Source organism: Callionymus lyra, chromosome 8 (genome assembly GCF_982586985.1).
Source record: "Callionymus lyra chromosome 8, fCalLyr1.hap1.1, whole genome shotgun sequence".
Classification (NCBI taxonomy): domain Eukaryota; kingdom Metazoa; phylum Chordata; class Actinopteri; order Syngnathiformes; family Callionymidae; genus Callionymus; species Callionymus lyra.
Genome location: NC_141825.1, coordinates 19553812 through 19565167, shown reverse-complemented (window position 1 = coordinate 19565167; position 11356 = coordinate 19553812). Strand labels below are relative to the sequence as shown.

The 11356-nt window shown below is 39.6% G+C and overlaps 1 protein-coding gene across 1 annotated transcript in view; it reads right to left on the bottom strand.

Annotated features, from left to right (window-relative positions):
- Positions 1 to 1856: 1856 nt before the first annotated feature.
- Positions 1857 to 11356, bottom strand: part of LOC148073942 (neural-cadherin-like) — a 213711-nt gene continuing 204211 nt past the window's right edge. The window contains exons 32-33 of the mRNA XM_087798121.1: positions 4545 to 4699; positions 1857 to 2677 (exon numbers count right to left, since the gene is read on the bottom strand). Of these exons, the coding sequence (XP_087654247.1) occupies positions 2126 to 2677; positions 4545 to 4699 (707 nt within the window). The 3' untranslated portion in view covers positions 1857 to 2125. The remainder of the gene's footprint in view (positions 2678 to 4544; positions 4700 to 11356) is intronic.

Here is an 11356-nt window from a genome sequence, read left to right as displayed (position 1 = left end):
CGGCTGGGCGAAGTTAGGCGTCAGAGTAGAGGGTGCGAAAAATGTGTGATGAAAACAGGGACCTGCACATCAGAAGCAAACATCACTGTCACAACTTAGCGATCGCTGTTGCTATCATGTGAAGATACTTGCACTGGATTGTTCTCCTCGGTTCTCAGTCCAATTAACAGCTCCGTCTTTGATGGCAGAAGAGATCATGTCATTAATTTTACATTTTTATTATGTACAGAAATGCTGCTGAAATGACTTCAAGGTAAAACATTAAAAAAAACAGCTTCATAGGCTTCGCAAAAATAAATAAATAAAAGTCTTGACAAACACTGAAAATAACAACCTATTGGAGTAATGCAGAAGTTTCACAGGTTACGTTAATTTAATTATGTCTCTATATTATCTTGGCCTTTTAAAACAAGGGTTTTAACTGTCTATTGTTTTTCGAGCGCTGTGTGACTCTGGTCAGAAAAAAGATGCTTTAAAAATAATAATTACTTACTTACAAATACTTTTCTAATTCAAATTTTCTATTGTTTTTGAAAAGGTAATACTTTCATTTATTCTTAAGCCTCTGGCACTTAAAGCGGCATACCTCTAATTAATCCTGAGAGCCAAGTAAGTAAGTAAGTAAGTAATTTTTATTTGTATAGCGCTTTTCTAGACCAGGGTCACAAAGCGCTTAAACAATTCAAAACAATATTCAATAAAGTATATATTTTAAAGATCAAGATAAAACTGATAACACAACAGGAGTTCCAGAAAATCAAGGAAAAGCCTGAACGAATAGAAGACTTTATGTATGTTCAACAACTAGTTGTTTCGTATGTATTTATATTCATATAATAATTAGTATTTCTTCAATTTTAGAGTGAGAAAGATCCGGCACTTGATTCTGCATGGCTGTGATTCAGCCTCAGAGTCGTGTGTTGGACACTATGTTGAATATGTTGAAAATATATTTCATTGTTTTTTTAAAAAAAACTTCATTTAGGCTCTGGCACTTAGTCTGGCATGGCTCTAATTCAGCTGTGTGTTGAACACTACATAAAATATATCTGAATTTTTTTCAACCACATATTGTTTTTTTCATATATCTGTAATAATTGAATACAATTATGTTTTAGTTTAGGCTTCGGTACTTCCTTATGGCCGTGACAATATATAGAATATGTTCTATACCACAAATTATTTGTAATTATTTTAAATGTATTTAATTTAAAAAATATACTTAGGTTCCGGCACTTTTTTCAGTATACCTCTAATTGGGTCTGAGAGCCTTGTGTTTGACACTATACAGAAATATTTTCAATGCCTTTAAAGAAACTTCTTATTTTTTATTGAATACATGATTTTCCTTTTAAGGGCCACATGAAAACATCATGGGTCGTGTGACATTTTCTAGAATATTATCAACATATTTTAATGTATCTATAGACACACATGATCGTATAGTCAAGTCTTTAATTTTTTGTGTTATTTAACCCTCAGGGTCAATATGACCCGAAGCCCCAAAAACAAATCTGCTTGTGGTATCCATTGTGTTGTTTTTAAGTTAAGGTAAACAACCTCCATCACTGCATATGTATTTATGGAAGCCAGGGAGCTCGTTGTCAGGTCTCCGGGTCACTTTGACCCAGAGATGACACGAGGGTCAACTAGGGAACAAAAAAAGAAGCTTTTTTTTTTTTTACACTTTGGACTCAAACTCAAAACCTTCTTGAAGAAATAATTCAAGACGAAAAAGTTTAATTAGCAAAGATATTTATTTATTGAAAAGAAACAAAAAAGAGAATACAAATGAAACCAAAAATGTTCTGTTCTGTCACGTAAATCATTTCATGAGTCGTTAAAGGACCCTCGCGAGGTTCGACCCGGTGAGCGTCTGGTGCGGCGAAGAGTTCGACTTCCAAAAGTGCTGTCAGTGGAGTGAATACTGTACAGTGTAATGCTGAGTAAACAATACGTCACATCATTCATATCAAAGAGCTCCTCGTCGACAGAGTACATTTAGAGAGGAATCCACACAGACCGTGGGCAGCGTCCCACTTTCAGAGAATTCACATTTAATTGTCTCTCCGCGGAATTCCGTCGCCCCCTGTCTGCCGCCTCGCAGATTTGTTTCCGTGTGCGTTCAGCCGCTCTTCTCGCAGTTCGGCTGCCCTCTGCTCTCCTTCTCCCCCTGACGCTCGGGGTTCTTGCCGTCCCCCCCCACCACGGCTCGGAGGGCTTTGAACTTGTCCGACCGAGCGCTCTGACCCGCCTTGACCTCCGACCCCTGCGGCGCGCCCAGCGAGCTGAGGGACCGCACGGCCGCCAGGCCTCGCTCTTTCCTCTTGGGCCGCCGCGGCGTGGTCATGGTGCCGAGCGGGTCCGGTTGCTCCATGTCTCTGATGACCTCGCACAAATAGCGGGCCAGGTCCTGGCTGGAGAAGGAGAGGGCTTTGTTGTGCGAGCGGCGGAAGGTCAAAGGCGACGGCAGGGATTCGGGGTTCTCCGAGGGGGGGATGGCCAGACGCAGGGCGATGGCGGCGCTGCCGTTGCTGTTCGACGGCCCCTTCTTGGCGTCGCCCTGGGGGGCTTTGGCCTGAGGGCAGGAGACCAGACTGTGAGGGTAGCTGTAGCGCAGGGACTGCGCCGGGCTGGGCTGCAGGGAGCGCTGCAGCTCCACCATGTTGAAGCCGTTCTGAGGGCGAGAGGGAGGGAGAGAGGGAGTAAAAGAAGAGCTTTTTTTTCCTGCGTAATCTGTTGAGGGGAGTTGAAAAGATAATGGAAACAATGTTGTTCCAACGTGCTCCCAGCTTAGCGATTGTCTCGCGCTGGCAAATGAACCTGCCGGTAAGACCGGGATTAAGATCCGTATCTGAGGAGACGTGAGGCTAAAACGCCGTCATTGATTACCGGACTAATTATTTATCGGATTGTAAGGAGAGGGACTTGATTCTGAGCCGGTGGAAGTGAGAAGCAACTTCATTAAGTGTCTGCGTTCAAGAGCATTGTCTGGTGGAACCAGCGGCTGCCTTCGAGATATTCCTGCAGTTTTAACTGCGCTTTTATTCATCCATCCTCCCACCAATCTGTCCTTTCTACTGTTCATTCGTCAGTCTACCCTCCACCCATCCGACCCTCCTTTCATCTCTCTGTCTTGTCTGTCCATCATCCATCGGCCAATCTGTCTGTCCTTTCATTCGTCTGTCCATTATGCATCCACCCACTTCTACATCCTGCTATCTGCCTGTCCTTGCATCTCTCCATCATCTCTTCATCCAATCTGTCCTTGTTTCATCCGTCCATCATTCATCCACCAATCTGTGCTTCCTTCCATTCATCCGTCCACCTGTCTGACCTTTTTTTTTCTTCATCCGTCTCTCCATTCAATTGTCCGTCATGCATCCATCCATCCATCCCTACATCCTGATATCCGTTTGTCCTCTCAACTCTCCGTCATCCATCCATTAAACAATCGGTCCATTCTTTCATCTGTCTGTCCATTTCATTGTGCATCATCCATCCATTCATCCATCCAACAATCTGTCCCTACTTGTTTCCTCTAATTGAATACAATGAAAATGAGTGTCTTTGAACCAAGATCTTATTTCTCATCACTGTTTAAAGACTAAAGTCAGATTCTAACCACCAACTCATCCTTTCATCCTTCTGTCCCTGTCATCTCTCCATCACCACCAATCAGTCCAACCTTTCATCCGTCTCTTCATTCAATGGCCCATTCATCCATCGACCAATCCGTCCATTATTTGAGCCGTATCCATTCATCTGTCCATCATCTATCTATCCGACCATTTGTCCTCCCCTCCATCTATCCTTTCTTCCCTCCTTCTAGCCATTCATCTGTCCATCTTTCCTTCTGTCAATCCATCCACACATCTAACATTCTATCCATGTAGTCATTCGTCTGTCCATATTTCCATCCATCCATTCATCTCTTTGCCCATTATCAACCCACCCTTCTGTCCGTTCATCCATCCATCCATCCATCCATCCATCCATCCATCCATCCATCCATCCATCCATCCATCCTTCGTTTGTCAATAATCATACCACACCTTCTACCACGACCACAAATCGATCAAAAGCACCACAAGCAAAACTTCAACTTGAAGATCTAAGAGTTTAGACCTCCCTCACAAAACAATCTCTTATTCTATCTTCAGATTTAGATTTCTCGGACTTAAGATCATTGATCATGGATTTCCATCGAGCTGAATAGGACAGTAGGTGGCAGAATTGTATCTCATAGTATCAGAGAGAAAGAAAGTGGTTGGAGCTCCATTTGTGATTCTATAACTCCATCAGTGTCGTCCCATTACCAACATGTTCAGAAAATCCCATTAAAGTGATTTTACCAGCGAGACAGATGAACAATTACAAACGTTGACGACTGCGACGATGTTTAAACATTATCGTCCAGAGTTTAAACCTCGAGTCATGATGGTTTTCGATTTCATCGTAAGCGTTTACATTTTACACGCACTTTTTATGGGATACAAACATGAGAGCGGCCAATGAACGATGATGATCACAGTTGTTCATACCTGGTCCTGCTCGCCGCCTCCTTCCTCGTCGTAGTTGAGCACGTTTTCTCGGATGTCCTCCCACTCGCCGTGATGAGCCGACACGTGGTAGACGCCTTCTTTCAGGCCCTTGTGTCGCCTCCAGCAGGAGTAGAGGAAGAGTCCCAGCATCAACACTGCGGGGAGCCAGAGAGCAGGCGAACTCAGTCGGAGCCTCCTCACATCATTAAAATTTAATCTCAGACAAAAACACGCAAACACATTTCTGAGTGAAAATGAGGTCTGGAGAGAGGAAAGTGATGGCTGATGCTGTACCTGTGAAGGAAGATGTTATGTTTAATATTAACAACAAAGTTTTACTTTCAAAGGCGGATCTAATGAATTTACACATGAGGGGGGGCATCTCGCCAGAAACAGCAGCAGTGCATCATGGGAGTTGTAGAATGAAGCTTTCATAGAAAAAAGAAAAAAAAGGTTTAAATGAAATTTTTTATAATTTTTAGAGAATCTTGTAATTGTTTTACATTCAAAGTAAAAAAAAAAAAAACCAAAATAACATCTTAAAGGGAATTATTTTTCAACTATTTAATAAATATATTTTCTGTGGGAATTGATTTTATTTGAGCAGTCATTTCACATATTCTTGCAACCTTGACCCCCCCCCCCCCACCCCCCCCAACATGCCCAGAGAGTCTGTGAAAGTCCCCGGAACTGCTTAAAGACCGTGGTGTTTGAGGTGACAGTTGCATTAATTTCCATAATGGCTCAAGTACTCAGAGGACCTTTTTTTTAAATTTCCAGAAAGATAAAGTAGGAAGTGCCCAGTGCACGAAATACCTTGAGTTAATTACAGTAGTACAATAATCAACACTGGGGGGAGCCAGAAACGATTATGTTCACAGTTTGCAACATTCGAGATGGTTTAAACACTTTGGACTCGAACGACTAAAATAACAGAACATACCAAGTCTAAAAATATAAGTAACAAAATAACAAAATGTCAGAGATGCTAATACTGTTCTTTTTTCATCATGGCTGAGCTACTGATGCACCAAGGAAGATTAAAAAAATACTTTCCTTCTGTTTTACATTGTGTAAACAAAGGCACATACAGACTTCAGTTTTCACAACTGCTTAATAACACTGTTCTATAACAACAATAAATAGTATAGTCATGCCTATTCTATTAAAGTGATGAATCGGAAAAATTCAAATCACATATCCAACACTCACACCAACACTCACACTTTGAATTTCTTTCTTTTTTTAAACTTTTTTTTTGGGGAGTAAACTGGGAGTACCCAGAGGAAACATACTTACCCCACACACCAAAAAGAGTCTAAGACTGATCGTAATCAAATACAGTATATTATGCTTATTTATAGTTGAAATCAATTAGTTACAGGCAGAAATGTAAGTCCATATGATTGAAAAAGACACTTCCAAATACCGCTGGTCTGTAACGTCCCACTCGTATTGAAGCCCCCACATGAGGAATTGATCCGGAAAAAACTGAGCCTGCGCAAGATATACGGGGAGTGTTGTCCATCTGTGTTGGCATGTTAGCCTTTTAGCTTCTGCTACAAACAAGCCTAGAATATAGACTTGTTTATTTTTTTTGTACATTTTTTCTTGTCGAGGCTTCAATACACGAGGGACATAACAGACAAGCAGTATGGAGGTATTTGGATTTTTTAAGAGTGTCATTTTGGATGAATACAAAGACGAAAAAAAGTGGGTGCCATTTGCGATAGTCATATTAACATGCATTTCATTCTTACATTAAAAAACAAATCAAAACTTGGATTACTCTGGGAACAATCTTAATGATTAGACTAAATACTTACTATTTTAAATCGTTTATCAAAAAACATTTCCAACGCAAATCTCTTATCCTGCCCCCTGAGGAGAAACATGTCACATTAAAGCGAAGACAAATAGACTTTACATCACTCCACCCTCAGATTAGTCTTAGTCTCTTAGCGATTTCCAGACAAAAACCAGAGCAACATGCGTCGATACTCGGGCGCCATGTTTCCCCCCATTCCCTTTCATGTTACCTGTCTTATCAAGCGGCTCCTTGGAAAACGTATTAAGTGAATCAGAACTCCTCCCAGCTAAGACTTAAACCCCCGGTCGGAGCGCTGGCGGAGGAGAGCCGAAGAGGACCTGAAGCATACGCATCAATCACTGCTATTGTGTGCTGAATTATACAACAAGCCGCACTGACCTTTAAAGTCTATTAATCTCCACCATTTATTTTCTCTCTCTCTCTCTTCCCGTCCCACATTCCCATTTTCCTTCTCCCGCTGTCTGTTGTTACACGTTTTTTTTTCTTTTCTTTCTTTATCTGTGTGATTCTGTGTTTGGTCCCTGCACACCGGAGCGCCCCCTCGACGGTTCATTACTGGTTAAGTCCCTCTGTGACACTCGTCGGCATCCTCTGCTTTTACTCCTCACGCAAGATGGGAGCCATTTAGCTGGAGTAGTGTCTGCGGAGAGTGTGCTAAGTATTGGTTTAATTGGAAATCTTCAGAGAAATGCTGGGTAATCACATCAGTCTGGATTTCTCAAGTAATTGCCCAGATAGAGAAGCTCTCTTCAAAGTCACTTTTGTAGTGCTGAAAGGTAGAGCGTTACAAACGCACACACACGACTTTCTCAGAGCTGTTTTCCTCTCAAAGTGATATTTCCTTAATTAAAGTTCATCTGCATGTGTTCACTGGCTGGTTTCATATCCATCCCTACAGGCTTAAGTCAGTTGAAGATGGAGGTACATTTATTTTACAACGATTTTCGGTGCAATGTTTACGTCCAGAGAAAATTTTCCTCAAGGGCCCCATATGACTGTTAGATAAGATACTTATCACTGTAGTGTGATACTGTAGTAACAAGGATATATTAGTATTGTCAAGTACTTGACTCGTGTGTTGAAGTATTTACAGACCACATGACTCTTGACAAAGTTCTAACTGTTTTCATTTGTTTTGAAACCAGAATATGTCCAAACATTAGCTTTAAAAGCTGCTGAAGTCCGACTGTATCCTCTTGTCCTCAGTCATGTGATTGTTTTATTTGGGAAAAAAAAAATCAACACAGTGCTATTGAATATCGATACAATATTGTAAAAAAAATAATATCTTTATATATCGGCATACAATGTTTTCTAGGGGCCATCAAGCAAAAATAATTTGACAAAAAAAAATCAATGAAATAAAAATGAAATAAGTCTGACCATGAATAGATCTGAAAGTAAGAACCAGAATTTTGAATTTTATCCTGAAATAAACAGGAAGCCAATGCAGAGTTTTAAGGATTAGGGGGAATGTGAGTTCTTCTACTAGAGCGAGTCAGAATTCTCGCTGCAGAGTTTTGTAAAAAAGCGAGACATCTTCTTCTTGTTTAGACACGAAAATTAACTGTTACAATAGTCTAAATGAGAAGACAGAAACGCATGGTTATAAGCTCCAGATCGTGTATTTAGTAATTTAAGTAATTATTAAAAAAAACAACTTATAAAATAAATTGTTTATTTCTACATAATCCATGTCATTAGTTTTCCTTTGACCTCATGAAGGCCACATTATCACAGTAAAATTGCAGGGGCCCAGATCTTTCCCATGTCAGCATTCGTATGACCATAGATTTTACAACAGACCTTGAATATCCCTCTTCTCGTCACTCCATCAGATTCCAAAATGCAAGAATGCATTTTAATCTTACCGACGGATCCAGGGTGTTATGCAGGCCTCGTCTAGACCGCAGTGAGAAATAACTATTTCTGCTTCATTCTTCTTGTTTTTCTCTGGTGTTGTCAGCTGATTAGTACAGAATGTATCCGGATTCACACTGTGGTTCAGACTAGCTGCAGGGCTGCTGTTCTCGGCCACGTCTTCAAATAAACCAGGCTGTGCGGAAGCTGGTGATAACTGTGCTATTTTCTAACCAGCGCTACACACTAGTTCTGCCACCATCGGCATCTACCATAGTTCTAAATCTTTATCCTTCTTTTGGGATCAACCTTTCCCTACATTTGGATTGTATTTTCGGGAATTCTGTCTTGAAACTGCACTGGTTTGATTGACTTCTTGGATGAAAAAGTGGTACTTAGCGCCCCTTGACTAGTTGTGGAAGGAAAAACCAATGGTATCCTAATTCCAAACAACCTCAACCAGCACAATTCTGTTAGCAGAGGGGCCCGAAAACAAAATGAAAAATAAAAAAATCTGAAGAAAAGTCCGGTTGAATCAAGAAAACACATGTACTTTCAATGTTGCAGTGCATCATGGGAAAACTCGTGGGTGATCAATAATAAAAGACGGGGCGACATAGACAATAATGTGATTAGCTGATGGCCTAACAAGTTGCGGGTCAATACCAGTTCTGGATAAGATCATGTCCCTTCACCCTGTTTTCTCCTGATAATCAGATGACACACTGCGTCGCAGCCTACTGCCATCAATGTGTTACAGCGAGTCTTGATGGGTGAAAACTTTTTTAACTTCAAACGTTTCTTTTGAGAAAAGTGTCTGCTATATAAATGTATACATTTATGCAATAGATTTTTCAAAACCAGTTAAAAAATAAAAAAAAACATTTAACTCAGTCAAAATACCTTTATTTAGGTTGTTTATTTTTTATGTTTTTAAACAAAACAAAAAGCAGTATTTCTAAAATGTAATCAGGAAAAAATCGTGTTCTGTCATTCTGTTATTTTTGGGTAAAATTGTGTTTGTGTTTTAAGGTTTAATGTTTTTTTCTTCACATTTTTTACAAAGTGTTTCAATTGTGAACCTCACCTGCCATCAACATCTCTACTTGTGGCAATTAAAATGGAGATTGACAACTTAATTTTCTTCTCATTTTCGGAAAATATTCCAGTCGCTTGGCTCACTGTTAAAAAGACGATACAATCTGAAGAAGTACACAACTGTAATAAACACATTACTGTAAACGTCAAGAAACGTTACGTGGCTTTAAACCGTGTAGTGACAAAACAAATAAACAGAACACACTTGGTCTGGCTAATTCTGCATCAATTTGGCTGAATATAATAAAAAATGAAGTTCACTTTCTGAATTTGAGTTTTCATACTGTTAGTTTACAACAAAATCAACGGTATCAACATTTTATTGTAGCCTAAAAGAAAAATAGTTTACAGTAGAGTTACGTAAATCAAAGCTACAGGTATTTTACTGTAAAAGTGACGCGTCATCCGAGAGGTTCTAAAGCAAGTCTACTGGTCTGTGTAGAGTTCTAGGACGAGGTTTGGCTCCTCATCCGAGAATCTTATTTAGGAAATAATTCAGGATTTGAATAAGATTCTCGGATGAGGAGCGAGGCGTCGTCTTATAACTCTACACAGTCCAGTAGACTCGCTTTAGAACCTCTTGGATAACCTTGTCTAGATGAATGAGGACCTTCACGGACCGACAACTTGTCATTCAAATCTTCATGTAAAACACTTTTCATTATATTTGATTATATAATATTGAATTTAGCACTTTCTACTATAAAATCAACAAAAAAAAAAAAATCATATTTTCTATGGTTAAATGTTAAATTTTTGCCTTTAACCTTTTTACCAATGAAAACACTGTTTTATGAGACTTATATAATTGTGGAGTTTTGGCAATGACAGTTGCTAGGACGGTAAAATAGCCCTTTTTTTTAGTGTTTAATTATTTTTCTTCCAGCAGTAAGTGAGATGTAAAAGTAAAAAAATTCTTGTGCGTTCTGGGAACGGGTCGGTTCCGAACACCCCCTTAAAAAAAACATCTTTAATTGCTTTTCACCGTCCGTAACCCTTTGATATCAGCGAGATAAAGATTCTTGATTATAAATTTTCCCCTTGATCCTTTGCCCACCGTCCTCAGCGAGGGTCAGGCTGAGATATCGATCCGCTTAAGTCCATCGCACAACTCGGAGAAAACACTAGAATCTTGATGAAATGCAGCTGAAGTGCTCGGAGGTTCTGCCTGCAGGCCTGCACTCGTCTCCACCCAGAAGCTCTGACTCTAACCCTCTCTTCATATATATATATATATGTGTGTGTATTTATGGTCAAGGAGGACGAGTCGACGGCTCTGACTCACGTATCGGTTGTTTCTACACCTGCAGCCACTTGGGCCAGAGTGTAGCGGCCCCGCTCCTCCAGCGAGATCAATATCACACAAACATTACACTCATTCATCAATTCTCTGGCCTCTCACCCGCACCAGACACCGCGGAGGCAGAAGACTCTGCTCTGCATTATGAATGAGAGATGCATGGAAAAAAAAAAAGAAAACCTCTCAACTCTAGCGCGTGGTGAAGAAAGGCTGCCAGACTTTTCTAAATCCAACAACTATGGATTATTGATGGTTTACGTTGAAACATATCTTAATTACGGCTATATTTCAGAGGATGGAAAAGCATATTTAATTATTAATATGATTTTGAAGAATTCTTTGTATTTTAGGGATTTCTCAAAACAAAAGGCTTTTCATTACTTATCTCAAGAAACACAAAAGCGTTTGAAATATATATAAACAGAATCTTTAAAGATCAAGGTTTTTTTTTCTTAACAATATGTTTTAGAAATGGTTTGACTATTCATCTCAAAACCTTTTTTGTTTAATTTTGATCACAAAAATCTCTCAGAAAATCAAAGAGAATAAAGACTGTTTTTTTTAAAGTAAGAGCCTTGAGATTGATTTGCAGCGAAGGAAAAGTATTTGGTTTGCCATGTTAAGATGAAAAATAATATCAATACAATTAAGTGAGTGATCATTTCCAGAATAAAAAGATAATAATTTCATAAGAGTGTGAAATGAATGTGAATAATTTCACTG